Genomic DNA, 24,182 nt, shown 5'->3' with positions numbered 1-24,182 from the left:
GAGCTGCAGAGTCTTCAGATGCCCGGTACCCGAGGCCAGGCTCCGTGCCCTGCAGAAGCACAGCACCAGGCAGGTGGAGCTCCGTGCGCAGAGCTCACCCGGAGCCGCGGGACTCCTCCAGGCATTTGGTACGTGTCAGGTAATGCCATCTGAAGCTGTGAGCGAGCTCTCCTTTGTTGGAAACCCTGCAGTGTTTCACTGTATTACGGGAAATACACAGTTAGGACAATCAGAACTTGAGTTGTTAAGTATTTTATTAAAGAGGAAATATACACACCTCTCCCTGGTGGAGTGGAGCAACTAGCTCAGGGCAAGTCTCCTACAGCACGTCTACGCAATGTTTGTGCAAACAAATCACGTTTCTGTGAGGAGCGTGTTTCTGATCTGGGGTGCGTGATGGAGCGCAGTGAGAAACCTGCCCCTGCGCTGGCTGCCAGGACGCTTTCCAGAACTAGCCCTGTCCCACACCAGGCTGCTCCTCTCAAGTTTTACAACAGAAGGAAGAGGCAGCTTATTGTGCTTGACATCTGAACAAATCCTGGGTAGGAGACACTCACAGCTTGTGAATATTGCTAATTACTTTACAGTTAAGAAAGAATGTATCCTGACGACAGTGATATGAACCTGCAAGACTACAGGACAGCATGGTAAGTCTTGGTCATAAACACCCAGCTAATCTCACTGCGCTCGCAGCAGGTGCCCCCGAACAGCAGCAGGAGGCGGCGGCCCCTCCTTGCTGGCAGAGCAGACCCCGGACGCTCTTGCAGATCAGGAAGGGCCTGGTGGCCTTTACTGTGCACGGCACCCGCAGCAACAGCAGGTGAGGAGCACCCTGGCCTCGGGAGGGGCCCCGGACGTACCCGTACCCGCCAGCCTCCCGTCCTCCCAGGAAAAGGGAAGGCTGAGGCAGACCAGGCGCCAGAGCGAGTGTTTGCAGCTCTCCACTCAGATTACAATTGAAAGATTAAATATGAGTAAATGCTGTAGGCTTATACATAATGCTTTCTTCTACCTTACGAGATGTGCCTGAATGGTCAAAAGACACTAAAACATTGTTAGAAACCTTAGTTAACCAAGAAAGACAATCCCGCCCTCAAAAAATAAATAAAACCTTACTTAGTTTTACTACAGCCTTTGTTTAAATGCCCTCAAAAAAAAAACAGGATACTTAAGTGCCTTGTGAGAATGTATCTGTTCATGCAATGGCCCAACTTCCTCATTTAACAAGCATTGCACTTTTTTATATAATTCATCAAAACTATAAAACCTATTATTTTTTGTCTGAAAGTGTTAGTCTAAAAAGTACAGTATTACTTTATAACCATTTATGGTAAACTCCTAGCACACGCGCATGTGCACATACACACACTGTTGCCTAAACGTTTTCTAAAGATACTGATTACAAAGTGTATAAAATTAGTAATACATTGTCAGGATACAGTGAGAGATGAGCCATCCTATAACATGGACTATAATCTAGTATCAATCACTAAACTGTACACGTTTATACAGCCTTATATTCACCGATGACTTTTGAAACGTAAACAGCAAGTACACAAAGAAATCCAGTAATGCTGTTGAAAACAGTTATTACTGACTCCAACTGATTCAAGCTGACTGAAATCTTCTGAGAAAGATATTTTTGTTCCGTTAAGGAGGGCTGAAACAAAACCGCCAGCAGAACAGCTCTTTCTCACCAGCTATGCGAGCAAAACTTTAAAGCCTGCTCTTGAACTGGGTGCAGAGGAGAGTGAGCCGAAGCTTCCTCGCTCAGCATGAATGGCCGTGGCTGCGTCTGGACAAGCACACCCGCTACGTGTGCCTGGGCCACCTCACGGGCACCTCCGTGCTGTCCCCGAGCTCTGCCAACACAGTGGTGTGGCTGAAGTACTTTGTGTTTTAAACTTTGTTTTTCTTCAGGCAAATGCAGGCCCTGAGGCCTTTTGGTCCTGAGTGCGCGTGTCCGGCACCAACAGCACAGGAGGAAGCAGCAGGCAAAGCTGAGGGTGGATTTTGTGTGTTTGGAGGTAGTCGCTTCCCTTCACCTGTCGTTTTACACCCCGGTCTGGAATGGTATTGGTTAGACTGCTGTGCCTCCTCCCTGCCTGCTCTCCCTCCTGCTGAGCTGCAAAAGCCAGATCCCCTTCCAGAGATCCACAGGGAGAAGGGATCTGGGCAACTGCTTGGCCTCAGGAGCAAGAGTTGCCTTTTCAGGAGATTTCAGAGCCTGACCTAACTCAACAGATGCTTGGTGCATAGCCTGGAGAAAAGTTGGAGGCACTTTGTGCGTTCTCTAGCCTGCCATACCAACCCACTGGAAGAGTGGTGCCAACGCGTTCGGGGAGGGTCGCACCAACACTAGAGAAAAGGACCGGCACTGCGGGAGGCCAGACAGAGGCAGAACGAGCCTCTTGTTGCTGCACCTCGCATCATTTATAAGAAAGAATAAGGACAACTTGGTTTTGCTGCTCACAGGCGTGCTACACCAGCTCACCCTCTGTGCTTTGAAGGCCCACTGCAAACATCCTGACAGCTGAAAACATCTCAAGCGGCATGTCCTCATATGAGAAGTAACATAGGATGTCACTGAGACCAAGAAAAAGGCCTTTTTCAGCGATAAGAGTCTTAGGATTTATCGCTACCTTATGTGCAGGCATGGGAGGTCTGATCAGGCTGAGAACACGTTAGAATTGCTCAGGCTGCTGCTAGTTCACCAATATGCAAGTCCTGCGGCCGCACTCCCATGAGGGAGGGATCTGAAATATCAAGTGCACTGGAAAAAAAGGGATTGTCAGAAAAAAAAAAAAACAAAATATAAATACTACAAAAGCAACATTACTGAGTGGGAACTGGACTGATCTGGTACCACCTTGTCAGATCACACAGTGGTTTCTATAGTCTCAATCACTTCCATTTCACACTGTGAGGGTGACAAGAGTGGGCATTCATCTGGTTCCCAGCTGCTATCCGGGCTGTAATCTTCTTCTGAACTTAGCTCGGCCACCCCCTCTGTGTCCTCATCGCACGACTCCATGTAGTGAACCCCCACCGCGTTGATCCCGGAGTCCTCCGAGCTGGAAGGGGACGAGCAGTGATCTGTTTTTGGTGTATTGCTCTCTTTTGTGATTAAGGCGTTGCGGACAGAGACTTCCTCGGCCTTTGTCTTGTGGGGCACGGGGGGAGGCTGCCTCTGCACATAGCACATCTTCCCGTTGATGCATTTCACGCGGTAATTGTCAATGAAGAGGTCTGCGATCGTGCAGAACTGCGGGGAGGCGGGGGGCAGAGGGGGCTGGAAGACGGGTGCAAACTTCAGGAAGTGCTCGGTGAGCGAAACGGCGATCTGGATCGTGTTCGTGGACTCCCGAGGGCGAACAGGGATCTCAGTGCTGGGAAGCTGCTCCACAGGTGTCATGGGCTGATAGACGTATTTACCTGCGGGGAAGGCAGAAACACAGCATTTAAGGACTTTTAAGTTAGAAGGACGCCAATCAGGCGGTGCCCGCCTTTGGCAGTTAGTAATAACCTGCAGCTCCTGGCAGTCAGCAGCTGCTGTTTTAGTGGCCTCAAGGTGGTTTTTTTGTTCTCTCCTGGTGCAAGGTCTCTGATGCTTAATATTGTACTAAGCACAGCTTCTCTGGCCCTGGTCCTGCTGCTCTCCCTCTCACTGCTCCCAAGACGTCTGTAGGAAGTCACCAACTCGACCAAATTGACTCCAGGGACCCAACTCCACAGGTGAGAAGTGGGGCAGACAGCAGCTCTGCCCGCGCGCCTTTCTAGGGGAAAGAAAATTGCACAGACGCTCAGAAGACGCTTTTTCTCCCCCCGACCAAATGCAGAGCGGTTCCACCAGCTGTCTTTGCTACAATGATCTACATTTTAGATTTTATTATTACACTTAACGATGAGTCTCCTTGTGCGCATTTCCATGTTCTTTCTTTCTGAGTACTAACGTGATTTTCTGTGTTACAAACCAGAGCATTCACACATGATCGCAACTGGAATCTTAAGGCAGAAAATAAGGGAATTGCTATGCCATAGAAATGCCTTTGACATTTTGATTATCTGGTTAAATAGTAAGAAAAATAGGATTACGTTGGCTATATAGAGCTGAACCAAGTGTGAACTGAAGAGCACAACTGAAATTCTCTACTAAAAGAAATAAATAGAGAGCAGAAAATCAGTACTTTGTTAGGAAAAACTGAGAAACCTGAGGCTACGCCAGGACTGTAAAATGCTGCATTTTATTTGCATGAAGCCTCTGCGAGATTCATGCCTCCCCAGGGGGTGCATACGCTACGAAAGTACACATTTCCAGAAGACTTGCAAGGAGTGGGACTCTAAGCAGAGTTTTGATGCAGGAGTTACGAATATCACCAATACTCCTTTACAAAGGCCAAAAAAGGATCAAAGCAACAAGGGGCTGCTCTGATGCTCGAAGCTCTCTGGGTGAGGAGCAGAAAGGCACCAAGTCTCACCGCAGTAACGGCCTGGCTGTGCTGGGACGAGGCGATGCCTCTGCCTGCCCCAGGTGTTTCTGTTGGCGGCTCAGAGGTAGTGCAGCCTTTCCTCCTGCATTACCTGTTGCTTTGGAAATTCAGCACGGTGACTGTGTTTCTGCTCGGGGCAGCTGAGCACAGCCTGGACCAGCGACAGGCGAGGAGGGGACAGGAGAGCACGGCTTTCCTCTGCCCCGTGGAAGGGCCCGCTCTGCCATGCCTGCCTGATAAGGAAGCCTGTCCTCAGCCCGGGAACCCTTCCTAGACACACGACCAGCGCTGACTGCAACAAGCTCTCAGCCAGCGTGGCACTGGCTCTGGGATGGGCGAAAGGATCCCAGCTCCTGGCTGTAGCTGCCGCTCTGCCAGCCCCAGCGAGCCAGGGCCCACACACAAGCTGTGTGCTGCCAGCCGGGCTCCGGTACGTCACCGGGGAAACCTTGAGCACTGGAGAAGGCTCTTCCCACCCTGCTGTGCCTGCTGGTACTGGAAGGGGGACAGCCTGCCGCAAAGCAGCCTGCGCTCCGGGGCTGGGGCTCCCGAACCTGTAGCGTCAGAGGAAAGGCCCCAAAGAGCATGGGGCATGGGAGAGGCACAACGCATGGCCAGCAAGGCAGAAAGTGGGCTCAGAGGAATGGGCACCAACCACGCTGAAAAGAAATCCCACCCCCCCTTGTCATGCCGCCGGAGGGAACAGCCACCAGCCAGGCAGAGAGCAGCGAGAGCACTGCAGTAAGTGGGCCGCGGAAGAGAACATTTTGTGAATAGATTTGACCAGCTTCACTTGAATACCTCATCAAGCAGTTTTCTCCTAGGATCTGCGGAATGATAATTGTTAACAGAGCTGCTGGAAAAGCTCAGTGAGAATAAAATGGTATTTTTTTTTTCTCCTACTTGAATGTGGCTGGATGGCAGTTAGGAAACACACAGCCCTCTCCTCTTGCCATCTTTTTAACATAGCGTGGTCTAAGCTCGCTGTGTCTCAGAGGACTTCAGGGCAAGCAGCAAAGCACTGAAGGCATCAGTCCTGGCAGAACAGAGCGCTTTCTCCTCCAGAGCTGGCTGCAGCAGCAGCACGGACATCGCTGTTCTGGCAGCTGCCGGGGCCACGGTCTCCTGGGCCCTTCTCAGCCCCCGCGCAGCACAACGGCGCTGGGGCAGCCGGGCAGGCCTTGCCCTCCCCACCCCGCAGCAGCCTGTGCCTTCCTGCCCACCACTGAGCTCTGGAAATCTATTTTTTTTCAAATTAGCGAACATTAAACACGCTCCTGTCTTGCAAAGCGACCCAATGAGATGACTGCTGAGCACGCTGCTGGCTGGATTGGTGGCCAATAAATTCAGCTCACAGCAACTGAAACGCAGCCCACCTGGGACCAGCGAACCCTCGCCCGAAACCACGAGGCTGTATTGAGGCAGATATTTGGGCCGCTTCTGCGTGGGCTCCTGTTCCCTTCCATTGACAGCCAAGGGTAAGACACACAACTGGGAAAAAAGTGTCTCAACTCCTCTTTTGCACCAATTCTACTTGAAGTGTCCCAGGACGGCGTTGGTAAAGAGCTCAGTGGGATGAAGAATACGGGTTGCTGTGCAAGGCTCTGACTGTCCACTCAACACGGCTGCCACGTGCTGCCAGAGGGGCTGGGGGAGGAAAAGCAGAGCACTTAAGCCCCAGTAGCTCACAAGCACAGCATCGAAGGAAATCAAAGATTCATCCAATTTTACTCTTTTTCCTTTAAGGAAGATGGTCAAGGAAGCAGCTCAACTGCCAAACTGTGTTAGGCGGCGGATACACGTGCACGCCCTGTGCTGTCTCTCGCCGCTTGTCACAGAAGCAGAGATTTGGATTTTCCCGGCCAAGCTGGTGTCTGGTAACTACAGCACTTCAAACCCCCGGGCAGGGCTTACAGCTGTAGCCTCTGCTGGGTTGTGGAAAACAGAAACAAAACAGAAACCCGATCACGTGTGCGGCAATGCAGGGCCCTGGCTGTGGTCACGCTTTGGCTCTGTTCGAAGCCAGGCTGAAAAGCACAGGCAGGAGGACGTGGGAGGAGAGGTGAGGGGAGCCGAGGCGCTACTGGGCATGCGGCTGCCTGTCAGAGCTTCACAGCAGCACGGGGCGATTCGCTGCGTGCTTCAAAACTGCCACGCTGGCACTAATTTCAGGGTAGAAGAAAGCAGCAGCTAGTCTGTTAGCAGAGGATTTCAAGCCCGTTTGTGTGACCTGACCTTGGCTGGAAACATTTCCTCGCGGTCCAAGGACAAGTGCTGGCAGGGAAAGGCAGAAATCACCTAATGGGAAAATTTTCCACATAAACTGATTTTCTGCATTTCTTTAGGATTCTGTTATGAATTTGTTATTAAGTTCCAGCGAATTGTAGGGCCAAGCCTGTTTATTTTAGATGAAGCCTCTCGTTTATGAACGTGATCAGTTACCTCTGTTAAAAGGTGCTGGTACTCACAGCTGGAGCTGTCAGAGTGGATCACGGACAGGGCTGTGGTAATAGCATCGCTTATAGCTCCCTACCCTACATAATGCATGTAAATGCATCAACCATGATGCGGATGCTATGAAAAATTTATGCAGAAATTTAAAAATAAGATCGCCCACCCACTACAGCTTGCAGGATTGGCAGCAGTGTCTTTTTTTTTTTTTTTTTTTTTTTTTACAGCAAATTACCCCCAAAGCACAAGTCCCACCTTCTTTTATAATACATGGTGGTCTGGTAAAAGCCCCCCTGAAATAAGCAGAAACATTTTTGCTGACTTTAAGCAGCTGGCAAAAAGCCATGATAAAATAGCATTTCGAGCACCTATTCTGACACGTTCCTTTTAATGCTCTAGCACGTAATTTATTGCAGCTTTATTTCCACCAAGTCAGTTGGAGAACTCTGAATTGAGCTCTGCTGATGAATGTTCCTGTAAATTACAGTGTTTTGCACAAATACAGATGCCAGACCAGACACCGCATTGCGAGTTGTTTCCTGGGTCAGTTGCCGCTCCTGCCTACGCAGAAGACAGAATTTCAGTGAAGGAAAAATACTGCACGTGGTGCACGCGAGGGTTTTTCTCCAAAAAAAATCAAAAAAGAAAAGTTCTGTGAAAAGCAGCTTGCTGCAGTTGCAGAGGTTTGGGAAGACCTTGAGCACTGTAAGGCTGCTGCAGAGCAGACGCTGCGGCTCTGGCTCTGTGTTCCGCCAGCGTGGCACAAGGGCTATGGGAAGCATCACCGGCTTTGTCTCCCAGGTGTTGAACACTAAATGCATGAAGCCAGGAGTGCCAGGATTGTTTTCATGGTAAGTCTCAGTCATCCACGACAGCCGTATGTGGATGGATGATATGAAATGCAAGACAGCTGAGAGCCCCGGGAAGCAGGTACCTCGGCCACCCTTAGCTGTTTGCCACCACCGAAAGCCTGCGCCAGCACCTCGGCTTTCTGCGGCTCCAGGCTCACCCGAGCATGGCTCTGCGTAAACACTGCGCCTCTTTGTCTACTGCTAATCACACAACGCCAGCGGGTTGTGCACAACTGCAAGGAGTGATTGTTTTTCCATTGCTTCATTATTCAGCCAACCCTTGTGAAAGCCTAAAAGCCAAATCCCCCAGAGAATTAACCCCCAGAGGCCAGCAGGAGCTGGTTATGGCAGAGTCCAGCGGAGCTGCAAGCCCCGGTGTGAGACACAGAGCTCAAGCAAACAAACTCGTCCCGCTTGGGAAACATTTTATCCCCGCAAAGTAGACATACTTCCATGTACATAAAGTCTCTTTGTGGTATTGATTACCAGAGCTATGCGGTTGATTGATTGGAAGCTGTGTTATGGTGTCTCCTGAATATAAAAAATAAATAAAAGCTTTTAGAAGTAAGCCATGAGGTCATTTCTTTCTGTTTTTTTGCTAATTGAGCAGTCGGCATGCATCTTTACCGAACAGACACAGCAGTAATTTCCGTGGCTAATACAAAATAACTTAACCATGAAATAAGCAGAGGTGCTGCTTAAACACTTAATTCTCCACTTCGCTTCGTCCCAGCATTCTAGTTTACCTCTGACACCGATGTGCTTGGCATGGTAAAAAAGAAATTAAAACTTCAGCTTTCAGCAGTGGGGTTTCTCATAACAAAGCCCCCGTCCTCACCCTCTCAAAATGCTACCTCGAAGGATTTTTGCTAACAGCAACATGAAACGTACCACACTTCAGAAAGATGATAAAAGATGGTTCTGGACCTTCTGCTGTGGGTTTTACACATCTAAATCAGCAATACCTATGGTGTAGCAAACAGCTGTTTGCATGCAAGATGTTTAGACATCTTTTAACCAAAACAAAAGCTTTTTTCATATGTATGCTTTCTCTTGCAGCTGCTTGGACAAAGATTTCTACACCTGCCAGTTCACCTACTCTCCCAAAATCTGCAGGGTTAATGACACCCTGCCGACTGTATGCTATCTAACTAAAAAAGCCTGGCTCAGTTCAACCAGTGCAGCTCAGGAACTGCTCCCGTGCCCCTGAGCTGACTGAGCGCCGTGGTGAAAGCATGGAGCTGAGGGGTGCTGGAGGAGAACGGGCTCTGGTTGCAAAGCAGATTTCACTGCCTTTGGACATGGTGTACGATTCAGAGAGGCTGACGCCGTGACCAGGGCAGGGCACGTGGGCTGACACCACGGCAGCTGTGCGCTCCTGCAGTAGGGGTGAGCAAAGCGTGCTGCAGCTGCCCACCACGGGTCCGCAGCGGAGAGCGGCTGGTTCGGTTCTGGTGGCTTCTGCTTGACGCTACTACACCGGCGTAACGGCGCCAGCGAGCTTTGGTTGCAGTCAGCCTGGAGGTTCACTCGTGTCACATGCGGCACTGCCACTGTCGTATCTCACCTAACACCATGGGATGTGTCAGGAACGTGAGCCAGGGAATAAGCCGCCAGGGAGAAGAAGATTTCAGGACACTGAGGCACTGTCAGCTTTACAGTACCAGCTCAAGCAGAGCTGAACTGTGCCATCGGTGGCTGCGATGAAGCACGACTAAAATGCTTGTCAACACTGAAGCCTCCTCATATGTAAAGATAGGGAACGCCTTAACACAAGTGATACTCTTGCCTTGCACTTCTTCCAAGCAAATTTGCAAAGCATGCAGAGATTGTTCAAACAAATTTCTACTGCGGTGAACGCAAACAGAGCATGCAACGCGCTCCCAGTACTTCTGGCGTAGATGGCAGGCACAGTAAGGGATCGCAGAAGACACAGGCCAGCTCCGCAGAGGAACACCGGTTACCCCAGCACCACCGTGGAAGAGGTCACGCAGCCGGTAAGTACGCTGGGCAGCGTTAGCAGGCTCTGCCCTCGCAGCCGTGTGTCCCCCAAGCAGCAGCACAAGCAGCCTCTTCTCCCAGACACAGCTGCACCAGGGCACTGACACGTCTGTCCCGCTCCCTATCTCAGCCAAGCACAGGAAGGAACCAGCCTGGCGCTATTTCTTCAGTGGCTCCCCAGCGGTGATCTCGTACAGTTGCCAATTTTCTTCTCATATGAAGCAGAGGTGTTCCCTCTGATTGCTGTATAGTGAGAGACAGCTGTGACAGCCCTTGACTTGATGAGCCGTAAGCTTTTCACAGAAATTTACGAAAGGGGAAAAATAAGAAAGTTTTTCTTCCTCGTAATGTGTACTTTAATGCCCTTTTGCCTTGATTCATTTTAAATACAAAAAAAAAGATCATGATCTTCCATGCTGTGAGTCTTTCAGGGTTTTCTGCACACTTCCACTAACAGCAAGTAACTCAAATGCAAACAGTCCCGGAGCTTCGTACTACCATCCCTACTCTTTCCTCTCGTTTCTTGTACGGATTTACCAGCCTTAAGGAAAAAGCAACACTGGAGGATTTAGAAATGTTTCGTGCAGCTATCAGCCCTCATAAAGGGGCCACATTTGCTTACTGCCCGTTACAAGGGAACACAACAAGGCACAACGCGTGTGCGGTCCAGAAGTAACGCGGCAAGGGCTACGTTCATCACAGGTACTGCTAACCACAGCCCGGCACACGGCGGCTTAGGAGGACGCAGACACGCGACATCCCAGGCACGAAGCGCCGCAGTCCATCTCGTTACCTGCACGAGCACAGCTGGCTGTGAGCACAGCAGCTGAGCACTGGCCGTCACGATCTGAGCTCTAAACCCAGTATTTGCCTTCCACCATCCCTTCGCACAGCTGCTCTGCAAAGAGGAGAGCAGCCACGTTTTGCACTTCCCTGAAAAATGTTATCCCCCAACTTATGCTAGATATTTGTTAAATTCAGTACAGAAAATAGCAAAAAATGCCTTAGTGTTAAATATTTATTTTACAAAACCATCCCTGTGTACCATCTGCTCAAGATTCAGCATCCCATCACTTCCATGCAGACAGCCAGCGTGCTGATATGGTAACAGAGAAGGATAACCACAGCTCGGTGTCAGAAGCTACCTACGAAGAGTCCTGCTACGGAGGAATCGCAGGCAGTGGGGAGACAAGTACCTGCCCTCCAGGGGCAGAGCACACCCCGCAGGTGGTGCGCCCGTGGTCTCCTGTACGAGATGGGAACACTTTCCTGCAAATTCTGAAACAAGCAGAACAGCTCGATGGTCCTTGAAGGGCAGGTCCTCCCCAAAGGGCCAGGTGCTCTGCCCCCGCGGCAGAGCTGAGGCAGGAGGCTGTTCTTCGGAGCTCGGAATAGCTGCCGCTTGGCACAGATGCGTCTTTACGGCCGCAGTCCCTTTTCCTGGTGGGCTGACAGGAGAAACAACGGCATATGCGCTGTGCTGTACCTGTGCTGCTGCCTTCCTGTTGTCAGAGCACACGTCTCCTGCTGACAAGTCATCTGTGCCGGGGCCCAGCAGAGTGCCGGCCTTCCGGGCTCCACAAACAGCACGTTCATCAGCCTCATGGCTGGGGAGCGCGGCCCTACTACCGGTACAGGCCACCCTTCTGACCTCAGTCTGTTGTTTCTTCTGGTGACCTGCACACGTTTCCATTCATACTTTACTCATCCCAATCTTTGTATTTCTGTTACAAGGCCCTACAAAACCTATTTCTGAAGTATTTAATGACCTACTCTCCCTACTTGCACCCAAAATATGCCACCAAACAGAGCTGAGGCACATGGGTATTGGTGCTGACCCCTCCCTCAGAGGGGTTTGAGATCCAGCAATGCTCTGCAGGAAGATACAAAGCACCAGATACCGGAGGAGGAGGAGTGCCAGCAGGTCGCACAGCGTCCCACCGTGCCACGGCAGCCGGGCAGCGCAGGGGAGCCAGCTGGGCCCTCACTGCTGCGGCAGGGCAGTAACGCTGGCGGAGAGGTGGAAGCATCGCCCTCATCTCGCACCTGGAGCACCCTGCTCCCACAGCACACACCCCAGCAGGGAGCACTGGGGTCTAGAGGCAGAGGGCAGGAAAAGCAAAGAAAAAGGGGTCTCCTCACGCCAGAGGGCTGCAAGAGCCCATCAGTGCAAGCTGGCAGTGTCCCAGCTCCTCAGCAGGAACAAGCAGCACTCCCCGAGTGAAGTGCAGGCACCTGAAATAAAGCTCCAAGTCAGCAAAGGCGCTGAAATCCCACCACCGCCGGCAGCCACGCAACGAGAAGCACGAAGCAGCCAAGCACCCTGCCTGAGATGGCCGCAGGTGCGCTCCAGCATGGGCATCATGCACGAGGGCAGGCGGCAGAGCTGCTGTGACCGCGCCGCGGGGAAACCGCTGCGGGGCCGGGTGTGAGCACACAAGTAAAGCAGCGCTTCTGCCAGCACGCATCTGGGCTCTCGAGCTCTGCAGCCATCAGTGAGAACAGGAATACAAATGCATGCTCTGGTTAAAACTGTTTTACAACACAGGTTATATATAAATTCCAACTGTTACGTTGCTTAAATTAAAGTATGAGTATATTAAAAACAAGGTACAGTTGCCGAGCAATCAGATTTTACTTTTCCAGTAGGTCTCTGACCTCCGTCTATGTGAATACACTGAACTACTGGCAAAAACACCTCTCAATTGCAGCAACTGCACTTCTTGAATTCTGTGATCAGGCACTGTACAAAAATTGCTTCCTGGGAGAATGCAAGGCATTCTGAAAACATGCTCCGTATCTTATGGACAGATACGTTCACACAGGTGCTGGAGTAGAAACCACAGCACACTGAAAAAGGGTCACTTTACATACACAGAGAGGGAGAGACAGACTACCTGGAAGCCAACCTACCACCAACCAGCTTTCTGCATTACTCTAAGCTGATGCCATCCACCGACGGCTAAGCCCACACTGTCACAGCTCTCACTTGGAGCATCTCAGAACGTGAGCGAAGCATTTCGGATCTTGTCCTTTACAGAGACAAAAATTCCCGGTATAGACTTACCAACGTGCAGAACGAAGTTAACAAGACTTGAAGTGACTCACGAGGTGTAAGGCAGCTTTGGGTAAATTGCAAGGCATTGCATAAACCCCCCCCAAGATGCCCATTCTGTACGAGCCCGGCTCTGCTGGCTTCATCACCACAGGCAGAGGCAGAACGTGCTCCTGATGAGCTCCCAGGTGCCGCCAGGGGACTCGGGGTCCTGTGCCAAGCACCTGAAAGCACTCATCAGTGCTCCCAGCAAACCTGAGCACACGCTCAGCTCTGCAGACCTGCAGGACAGGAACCACGAAGATGACAATCTCGTGATTCAGGCATAGGGCAATGCGAGGATATGACCACGGGCTGCAGTGAAGACACATGAAACATCCATCAGCAACCACAAGAGTAAAGGTAACACGTTAGAGGGCACCGGAGCTGTACACTTTTGCATTTAGGCACCCAAATTAAATATGCATACAGAATCAAACAGGAAAATCGACTTCCTTGCTTGCAGAGTCCAGGAAGGAAGCCACACGTTTGCCAGGGGCACTGGAGCTCCAGCACACATTTCATCTGTGAGCTGTTACTCTGCAGTGAGAAAAGTGCCTGGAGCGTTTTCCCAGAACGAAGACCTTGGAGCAGGAGCAGAGGCTCAGCCTTCATCACAAACCCTTTCAGGAACATCCTGAATTCACAGCCAACCACGCCAGCTGACGGGACACAACATTAATGAATTCTCTCTCCAAACTGCTTGCTTCTGTAATAAGACAGCCTCAGCCTCCTCATTTCAGGCTGGTCACGAAAGCTTCACGAAAACAGCAGGTTAGCCCTTCAAGCGGTTACAGAAGAGAGGTCTCCTTTATCCACAGCTCTCGGCAGCCTTTTGCTGCAGCTCACGGAGTTTTGGGCAAGCAGACATAATTTTTTGTGAATCATGCTCCTCAGATGGACGGACAGATTATGAAACACAGCCTCATTGTCATGCATGGCAACCAGGAGGTTTTGGCTAGCAGAAAGCACTTTGGTACACAAGGCTCCTTTCTGTCAGGACTTCTGGAGAAAGAAGTGCAACGATTTCTGTTCGATTCTGTATGAGGCACAGAATTAGTCCTGCAAGATGTACTTAGAGCACGTAACTTGAATTCAAAGCTTTTCTCATGGTCTACTCCTGTTAAGGGTTTCTGTTGGTAATGATGATGATAATAAAAAAGGAGCAGGCACATCTCTAGACATAACTGTGCATCACAGAAAGGATTTTAAAATGAATGCCAGCAGGTTCTTTCAAAGGCACTGATGTTTCCACAGGGTTTGATGAAATCTACACGTTTGGGTTCTCTCCCCAAGACACAGCATTAACAGTCTATTCATGCTGCGATTTGGGGATTATAACTAAAACCACAGCAACGAAACGCAATCCAGGGCCAGAAAGGTGCACCCGTGAAAACCAGCAGAGCGCTGCTTACCCTTAGAGCTACACGTCAGAATGCATTGAGCTGACATTCCTTTCTTCGTTGTGTACAGCTCAGCGAAATGAAGCTAGAATATAATAGGTCTTCAAAATACAGGTGAGGAGGAGATGTCGCACAGCCACAGGCAGCAAACGCTCGTTAAGCGTGTTTCCCCGGTACAAGCTGCCAAAGCCACCTTTCGGCGAGCCTTGCCTGGTGCTCAGCACAGTGCCTTGCTCGGGCGCAAGCATTTTGTCCAGATACACAGACTTACACCGGATGGATGTTCAAATCCTTTTTGCAGCAAACACAAAAGAAAAACGGGTATTTCTTCTAGGCTTTGTAATCATCCTCCCACCAAGACAAGCCATTTCTCAGAGAACGCCCAGCCCCGAGTTCCTGGCCCAGCTGCTCCAGTTCTCCTTAGTCAGAGCTCTTCCACAGCTAAAATGTGCGAGCTACCCCTAGTATTCAGTCTCATAATTTAAAACATAAGCATGTTACAACTCCTTTTCCACATTTACCCACCAAGTCAGTCCTCAGGACATGGTTTTGTCCTGTGGAACAGCACCGCTGGAGATTCAAGCTGCCCCCAGTGGTGTCTGGCCGGGACGGGCCAGCCCACGCCGCCTGCTGGAGGAGAGCCCACCTCCAGGTACACGAGGCGCCGTCACCCTGCTGCCCGCGAGAGCCACCGAAACCACCGCAAAGAAAACCCACCAGAAGAAAAGCAAGTCAGTCTTTTGGAGGTCTACAGCACATGCAGTGCTACAGAGCGCCCCGGGGCTGTAGCTGCTTCCCGAACGTGGAGAGATCAACAGAAGCTGGCTGGCAGGCAGAGCCAATTCTCTTTAAACCCGCAAGCTCTGTCGTAGTGCACTTGAAAACCTTCAATAGACACTTTAGCTCACTTACCAGTGCTCTGTTACAGGAAACAAAGGCTGCCTTGCTGATTCCCTGCTTACAGTTCTCACAGGCAGGCTGGGGTCTGAATAATTGCACGCGTTTCAAAGACTGTCGGAGCCCTGCTGACGGCTGCTGTCGCTCCAGAGGTGGGGGAGACACCGCGGAAATAGCACTTGGTACGTACACTTGGTGTGTAGCACCCAGCTGCCTGCGCGCTGCACGCCGCGCTGCAGAGCGGGGCAAAGGACCAGCACCCGGCACGCGGGGCCGGGACATGCCCGCTGCCAGGAGCGGTGGGAGATGCTCCGTGACACACAGCCGCAGCTGCCGCCGCGGAGAGGAAAATCAAGGCTGGCCGCGACACGGAGATCTCACCGGTTTTGCGGGGTGGAAAATTAATGTTTTTAGCTAACAATGTTATAAAGAAAAACACCGGTGTGTCAAGTAGAGAAGGCTGTCAGCAGCAAAGCTCAGAGTACTCCCAGGTGCAGCGAGTGTACTGACTGGCTTCGCTCCGTGGCAGCAGCTGTGGGAGACCGACCATCACCTCTGGCTGCCCGGGCCCTGCAAAAGCGACCGCACACAGACCCAAAACCATGGCTTGTCTGCCCCATGGGACCCCCAGGTGCCCACGAGCAGGCAATGAGGAAGCGATGCAGCCAGCTCTGAGAGCAAGAACTCCTGGCCTCCCTGTCACCGCGGGCAGCCAGGCACGCAATTTAAGTACGCTTGGGTTCTTCGTCCCCACAGTGTGCGCTGGCACGGCCAAAATCAGAGGAGCCCTCCCCCCTGAACCGCCCGGAAAACATATGCCCTTCTTGGCATGCCACCTGCCACGTAAGCCCATCTCCTGTTGGCCAAGGAACGACGGGGTTTCTTGCCAAGCTGCCTGACCTGATGTAGACCCCGCCAGGTCAGGATTCAGCTTGGGGCGCAGCGGTCCTGTAAGGACGTGAGGAGCGCCATGGAGCAGGGAGCCATCGCGGGGCGCAAGGGCGGGGGAGCATTTGTACCTCTAAAAACCTACACTGCCCCCACAATCTGTTCAGAAGTCTGAGCCTAGCGACTGTTTTTCCTTTCTGACCACCCAAAGGAGGCTCACGGCTCTCAGCTGTGCTCTGTTTGCTTTCCTGTAGTCGGCGAGAACAGCTGGATCTGGAGAAGCGGCGGGACACAAAATTTATTTGCTGCATCAATTTTTCAATGTAAGATATGCGAGAGGCTTTAAGTAATAAAGGCCCGCTTTTTGGATGCTGAACCTGGGTAAAATAATAAGCCACAGAGAGACTAATATACGGTAGCAGTTCCTGTCTGTTGATACGACTGCTGTGAAATGAGTGTTGGGGAAGCGTTATTCGTGACGGATTTCTGATAATTGCAACACGGCGTACTGAGAGTTTTGCAAGGTGTTTAACGTACTGCAAAACATTCAGACAGAAAATAAACCCTTGCAAAGGAGTTACAACAGAATGCCCTATGTTTGCACTGTCCCGGAACGAAGCCAATTCTGAAATCATACTGAGTGCGATGCCTTCTCTGATGAGCTCGTTTTTAGGAAGTGAGATGAGACACCACAGTCGAAGCCCAGCTGTCAGGAGGGAGGTAACCCCCGGCACCTGCCCCCTTCTGACAGAAGCAGCGACACCGTGCAGGCAGGAACCACCGTGCAGGCAGCAACCCGCTGATGGGCATCGCAGACAGCATCAGCACAAACCAGACCCGCAGTGGAAACCCAGAGGCGAGGAAAGGAAGGCGAGCACCTTGCCACAGAGCTACCTCTGTTGTGTGTCGTCTCTTTGGAAAAACTGAGCAATTTAAGGCTCTCACCCTGCAGCTAATGAACAAAATCCCACGGGGCTGCCAGAGGGACAGAGGAAGGGGAGCAGGGGGAGTCCCCCTGGCAAGGGGAACGTGCACAGGCTGAAAGGTGCAAGCAGGAGCAGCGTTGTCCTGGTTCCAGTTAGGACAGAGTTAAGTAGCTCATAGTAGCTGGTAGGGTGCTATGTTTTGGATTAGGATGAGAAGAGCGCTGATAACATGCTGATGTTTTAATTGTTGCAGAGCAGTGTTTACACCAGGCCAAGGACTTTTCGGCTTCTTGCTCTGTCCTGCCAGCGAGCAGGCTGGGGGTGCAGCAGGAGCTGGGAGGGGACAGACCCAGGACAGCTGACCCAAACTGGCCAAAGGGGTATTCCATACCATCTGACGTCATGCTAAACAATATATAGGGGTGGCTGGCCGGGGTGGGGGGGCCGGCTGCTCGGGAATAGGCTGGGCATCGGTCAGCGGGTGGTGAGCAATTGCATTGTGCATCACTTGTTTTCTTACACATTATTATTGTTAATACTATTACTATTATTATTATTATTGTTATTATTATTTTCCTGTCTTAATAAACTGTCTTTATCTCAACTCACCGGCTTCACTTTCCCGTTTCTCTCCCCCCATCCCAGAGAGGGAGGGGGGAGGGTGAGCGAACGGCTGTGTGGTGTTTAGCTGCCAGCCGGGTTAAACCACAACAAGCGTGTAACAGGACAAGCGTGGGACAGACATTTTTTAAACCAAAAAAAATCGTCCTTGGGTAGCACTTTCCGCCCTGTTGCATGGCCCCAGCAGGGAGGGCACCACAATGCCTGCTGCAGCCAGCTACAAGGTGCTCTCATCCTCCAGGGCCCCTCGTTGTACCCTCTGTGCTCCCGCCCCACCACGTGCAGCCTCCCCCAGGCGCTGCATGTCGCACGTGTGTGCCTGCTTACTGAGGTTTCATTTGGCCCACTAGCGAGCCACCTCCCCCCTCACCCAGAAACCTGCTCCCCACCAAGCACCAAACAGCGACAGTGACCTGAAATAAACTGCCGGGCTCAGACACAGAAGTCACAGACACAGCACCTGAGGTTTTTGGAGATGTTTGGACGTACCGACCAGTCTCTGCGATCCCGCCTGCCAGCTACTATTGCCATTTTACAGCCTGGGAAACATCGGAGGTAAAGAGAAAGCTTAAAGGACTGCTTACTTCAGAGCGTGCCACCAAAAATGGCTTTGGGGAATTCAGACTAGGTTCTTTCTCAATTATTACTTCTATAGCCAAGTGGCTCAGCAACGCTGAATTGTGTCTGTCACTGAAGTAAGCAGATGTGATGCTGAATACACATGAGGAGGCAATCTACTGCCTGTAGCGGTGGTGAGTTTGTGTCATTTTTCAGTGCAAGTGCACTTCAATCGAGCTGACATCCTCCAGGACCGTGGACACCAATGGAAAATAATACTGCACGGGCCATTTTAATTGACGTAGGGATTCCTGTACCCCTGTGCAGCTCTTAGGAGTCACAGCGCAGCACTTTCAAGAGCCCTCTGAGGATTCCTAAGGCAGTATTACAGCACTGTCTTTATGGAAGATAACTTCCAACACTGCTTAATTACATCGCTGACCTCTATACCATCTTCCATTATAGGCCTCGTTCTTACTCCCTTTTAAGCCCAACTCCACTCATTTTGCAAGAGCGCGATACAAAGAGATCCTTAGCTCAGACATTTGCATTAGGAAATAAGGGGGCAAGAAGGGAGCGTACTTGTTCCTAGCTTTCAGATTAACCAAGAACACGAGGTATGTGACTTCTTTCATTTAAAATGACAGCTTTGTAGGACAAACACATCTGAAAGTTTCCTTAGCTGTAAAGGGAGAAATTAAGGAAAAAGTTTGTACTTCTTACAAAAGCTACAGTTATTTTTAGTTCCTGTGATTGCCATAGGGAAGCTAAGGGTTGGATGGCATCTCAAGAAGATGTCCTTCCAGGAGGGAATCGGCTCTATGTCACTCCAGGAGACACCGGTCTAAGCCCTCCTTAAAGGCCTCCAGTGAACGTGACTCCTCACTTTCTGAAGCACTCTGTTCCCTTGCTTCATTTCTCTTGCTAGTTAAAAACATGTTTTTCACTACCAAGCCTGAACTTTCCTTGCCACAGGTAAGTGATAACTGGTTATCTTCCAAGTCTGCGTGGAGAAGGACTAGAACACAACTTCCTTTCCAAGGCTCCCTTTATCCTTTGCAAAGCTCGTCTCCCCTCCCTCCCTCCCTCGGTGCTTTTACAGCCCAAGCAACGGCTTTGCTTTTGCACCCCCTTGTAAATCCTATTTTCTGCGCCGAGCGCTGTGACCTCCTACAGAACCTCCCCAGTTCTCCTACAGTATTTTTGAAGTGCAATGCTCAAAACTAAACCCATCAGTCTGGTTTCATCATTACTGAGTTGAAGAGACTAATTAAATTGCATGCTTGCAATGTTCCTGTTAATGCATCCCCAGTGAAGTGAAGGCTCGGGTTCTGTTTTTGGATTTTCTACCACAAAGGCCTCCTGCTGATGACGCATATCCAGTTTGTGATCCATCTTAATCCCCAGATCCCTCTCTGCAACGTCACTTCTCCAGGTGTTCCCAGCTCTGCGATTGACTTCCCCATCCCAGGACCATCCCTGCTGATTTCCAACAACATCTCCAGTTTACAAACACCATTTTGAGCTCTGATCTTGTCCTACGGAGTGCTTATGAGCTCAAATAACTGAAACCACAGAAATTCTGGAAAAGAAAAATACATCTAGGTCGTAACTTGAGGGCCTTTGTGTCACTGACGAAATGCCACTCATGAGACATCCCTGTCCATGCGCAACAGGCGACTGTGACACCTCCAGACGTAGCCAGTTGTCACCACACAGCATTCATTTCAGGATGCTGACAAAACACAACTGCTCCAAACGGGTATCAAATGAGCCCCAAATCAGGGGGACATTCCTAATCCATGCATTTAGTTCAAATACAAGCTCTCGTCCAAATAAAAGGTGCCTTTTTAGGCAGACCCTTTTCCCATTAAACCAAATTTGCAAGAACCGCACGAGTGGGAAATCCACGTAGGAGTTTAAATTACAAAGAAAGGCAGTGACAGACTGAAATGGAGAACAGGATGTCAGGAGTCAAGGGACATCTCGGCAGCACCCAGCAGCCCTCACACCGAGGTTCAGCTGTAACCCCGTCCCTCCAGGCTTTAAGATCTCCGCAGCACAACACGAGCCAGGTCCCTAGCTCCATCAACATTTTCTGACCTCAGACAGACACGCTGGTTGGAAAGCCTGCTCGTCAGGTAGATATGTGATTAATTATGCGTTGAACTGTCTGTGGCCACCCCAGCCTCCATGATTACCCACACCGGCATCTCCAAGGCAGACATTAAAGTTGTTGGGCACCTTTCCGACAGAGTTGGCTCAGCACTGCGTTTTGAGGCAGTAACTATCTGCTGTATCCTGCAGGGGCTACTTCTCTACTCAAAGCATTTTAAGTCGCACATTCCTACAATAAGTAGGATCGCAAAGCGTGGGAATGGGAAGGAAGCCCCCAGCCACAAGGACAACCCCGGGGGACGAAGCAGCGTGCAGAGGCTTTCCCTGATGCTTCAACACCAGCAGCGGGGCCACGGCACGGGGCTGCCTGCAGCAGGCCTCTGGGCAGCCCCCCGGCTGCTGCCACTGCTCCTTGGGAAGAAACCCATGGGATGGGATGGGATGGGATGGGATGGGATGGGATGGGATGGGATGGGATGGGATGGGGGGGACGGGATATGGGAAGGGACAGGAGGGGATGGGATGGGATATGAGGGGATGGGATGGGATGGGAATAGGACAGGAGGGGACAGGATGTGGGATGGGAAGGGACAGGAGGGGATGGGATGGGACAGGATGGGATGGGAAAGGACAGGAGGGGACGGGATGGGATGGGATACGAGGGGATGGGATGGGATGGGAATGGGACAGGAGGGGACGGGATGTGGGATGGGAAGGGACAGGAGGGGACGGGACGGGACGGGACGGGACGGGATGGGAAGGGACAGGAGGGGATGGGACGAGGCGGGACAGGACGGCAGCCCCCGGGCAGCGCGGAGCCGCTCCCCCCCCCCCACCCCCCCGGGACCGCTGCGGGGCCGTTTTGGGGCCGCGGGCTCGCTCACTCACAGTGGCACCATCCCAGGTGGCAGCACCAGTGCAGGCGGAAGCAGCGGCCGTGGCTGTGCGTGGCGCAGAGCGAGAGCCCGTCGCAGGGCTGGAAGTCGGGTCTGCCCGCGCAGCTGCGGGCCAGCGCCTGAGCCTCGTCCAGCTTCTCGCTCTTCGCCGCCGCCCCGCTCATGGCGCCGCCGCTCCGCCCGCAGCCCCCGCGCCGCAGCGGCCAGGAGGAGGAGGAGGAGGAGGAGGAGGAGGAGGAGGAAGAGGAGGGGAGCAGCCGCACGGCAGCAGCAGGAGGAGCAGGAGGCGCCGAGCCGCAGCGGGGACCGCCCGCGCCACGGGGGCAGCGCCGCGGGCAGGGCCCGGCCCCAGCCCCGACGGCTCCGCCCCGCCCCGCCCCGCTCCCGCCCGCTGTCCCCGGGGTGTCCCCGGTGTCCCCCCGGTGTCCCCCTGTCCTCCCCGGTCCCCTCTCGTCCCCCCCGGCCCCGGGGCAGCCCCTGTGCCGCCCCGCCCCGACGGCTCTGGCCGGGGCAGGCACGGCCGGGGTTGGGGTTGGGGTTGGGTGCCCCGGGGTTCCTTCCCCGCGCTCCGCGCTCCCAGGCAGGTGGAAGTGTTTCTCCCCGCGCATGCTGTGATCCTTTACATGTCGATAAACTTTGCCTTCCATTTCGTAAAATGACCGGTAGCACGATTTCGGTTAACGAAGGTACGAACGCGTGCCGTTACCTCCGACGAGCACACCCTCGGGCTGAAGCCGGAGGTGGCTGTTACCTTTAACCGCACAATGTTTGGCTTCCTAAGTGTAGCAGTGGGCTTGTTTCCCCATCAAGCCTGAACTTTAATTGTGCTGTGATTGTCTCCCTGGTCAGTACTAGCAGAGCTGAAGTCAGCCTTCTGTTCGAAGGGAAGTCAAGCCGTCGCTCGCAGCCACCTGACTGCGCAGTGCCCACCAGCTCCCTGTCAGCTCATTTGTCTGCGTCCTCCAAAGTGTTCATACGCGGCTCCTTCGGGGCTGTCCTTGGGGCAGATCCCAGAGGTGTCCCAGTGCTGAGCGCCCTCCTGAAGATGTGCTGTGCAAAGCGTCTGCATCGTGCCAACAGAACGAGCTTAAGAACCACCGAGCCGCACATGTATCGCAGTGCCAGGTGTGTGGTTTACGGGGAAAAACGAGGAATATGGGTCAGCCACTGGGCACAGGCTTGCCCGGGGACTTTGTCTGTGAGTATGGTCCCTGGCTTGCTGAGCAGAGCCCTCTCCTCCCCAAAGACACCGGAATGGGAGGGCTGGGACGCTCCCCATGGTACACCCAGCGCCTTCGGGCAATGCACACGAGCAGCCAGCACCCACCTGGGCTGCTGCTGCCCCTCCTGCGGTCCTGGGGAGTGTCACAAAACGTTCCCGCTGCCGTCCTGTCCTTCTAGGGCTGATCATGGCTGCTGGGTCAAAACTGGAGCTGGCTGAGGGTGGCAGGGAGGTTTAGGCCATGCCTCAGGGATGGGGCCACCAAACTCAGCCGAACCGGGCTGGAGTTGGGTGTCCCGCTGCGCCTGGCTGGGAGCCTTGAGCTTTCCTAGGCACTGGGCACTGCTACTGAGGGTGCTTCACGGGCCAGCTGATCTTCAGTGCCTCCAGGGTTAATGGCACTGGAAAGTGAATTTTCTGAATCACTCCTCAAGGCTTAGCTGCCTTTGTTTTGCTGAAATCCCACTGAATTCAGCAAACATTCAGGGCCTTGCACAGCTGTTTGCAAGCGGAGGAAAAACTGATTGCAAAACCAGGTGTTTCTTTGGCACTGTCCTGCTGGTTTGTGAAGAACATCCTAAAAATTCTTGTTCCCTGGAGCCTGCCAGCAGCAAACAGGAAATGCAGATCAGCTCCCGCGAGACCCCAGGCGCAAGAACTGCCTCTCCTGCTGCTGGCATGAAGCCCTCCTTCACCACCGCTGCTTCACCTCCAGAGCTGCTCTCACCCCTAGCTTGGGCTGCAAGATTACTTTCTGTTAAAAAGCAATTCCGTCAAGGAAGGTGAACTGCAGGTCAGAGAACTGGGAGTAGGTGTTTCTGACGAGACTCAGGCGCCCCATCCAATTCGCCTGCGTGCTGCAAGATGGTGCTTCTGAGCACGGGGAGCTTTCTGCCTCTCTTTGAAAGCCCTGTGCTGCAGGGGACGCTGATCAAAGCTGAAGCAATTCTCCCCTTTGGTGCACCCCTATTCTTCACTGTTTTGCAAAACGCCTGTGGCTGAGCAGTTAATGGAGGCATCTGCTGCACTGGCAGAGTTCACTGACTTAATTAAAGACATCTAACAATTCTGCAACTGCATGTGAGACCAGGGGTACTCGCAGGGCTGAAACCAAACATCCTCAGCACTGAAAGCAAGCATCCCTCCTCTGCAGAGAGTGTGGATCTGCAGCCAGACACACACATGAAAGTAGAATCAGGGCCCAAAAATTGAGGATGGGCTACAGCCAGCTTGCACCGTGTGCCACAGAGCCCTTACCGCGCTGGGTAACGTACAGTCTCAGCTCACACTCACCTAGGTCAGATGTGTGACAAGTGGGCAGAGCCCGGGACGCTCCTGCACGCACCAACGCTCGTCAGTAGGAACAGTTTACCTGGAAAACATTTCAAATAGATACTTCCTCACTGAATGAAAATTGTCAGCTAGTTTAAACAGACAGTAGGAAAATGAATCCCATATGAGGTGGTTAAAGTTCAGCCCCGGGGGGCTGGGAGCCAGGGAGCTGCGGCTGCCGCCTGGCGTGCTCGAGAGACCGGGGCTCTCACGCACCCCCCGGCTGCTCGGAGCCTCGTGCCGGCCCTCCCGGAGCTGCGAACGCAGCCCCTCCGCGCTGGCAATGTCACTGGCGGTGGCCGGGACATAAAGCAGACAGAACAATCAATGCCGTGCTGCTCTGGTCAATACGAATTTACAAATGAACTTCTGTCAGTAGAGACGTTACTGGTGTGAACAGCCTCTGTTCTCAGTAATTTCCTTGAGGGGAGATG

General features: G+C 52.3%; 1 protein-coding gene across 1 annotated transcript; it reads right to left on the bottom strand.

The window, feature by feature from the left end:
- Positions 1-236: 236 nt before the first annotated feature.
- LOC308199666 (UPF0524 protein C3orf70) lies at positions 237-23,470 on the bottom strand. Its single transcript, XM_080604155.1, has 2 exons — positions 21,187-23,470; positions 237-3,435 (listed from the first exon to the last, which is right to left on the bottom strand). Exons 1-2 carry the CDS (start codon positions 21,839-21,841, stop codon positions 2,879-2,881), a joined length of 1,212 nt encoding a protein of 403 aa, XP_080460281.1. The 5' UTR covers positions 21,842-23,470; the 3' UTR covers positions 237-2,878.
- Between the last annotated feature and the right edge of the window lie 712 nt (positions 23,471-24,182).

This window comes from Anser brachyrhynchus, assembly GCF_964034855.1.
Source record: "Anser brachyrhynchus genome assembly, chromosome: 9".
NCBI lineage: Eukaryota > Metazoa > Chordata > Aves > Anseriformes > Anatidae > Anser > Anser brachyrhynchus.
The sequence above is the reverse complement of the archived record's forward strand: the minus strand, read 5'-3'. Positions and strand labels throughout refer to the sequence as shown.

Excerpts from the sequence above, each read along its gene's own strand:
- LOC308199666 (XM_080604155.1), bottom strand. The coding sequence starts at position 21,841 with ATGGAAGGCAAAGTTTATCGACATGTAAAGGATCACAGCATGCGCGGG. Across the intron at positions 3,436-21,186 it reads CCACCTGGGATGGTGCCACT|GTAAATACGTCTATCAGCCC; the intron begins GTGAGTGAGCGA and ends CCTTCCCCGCAG.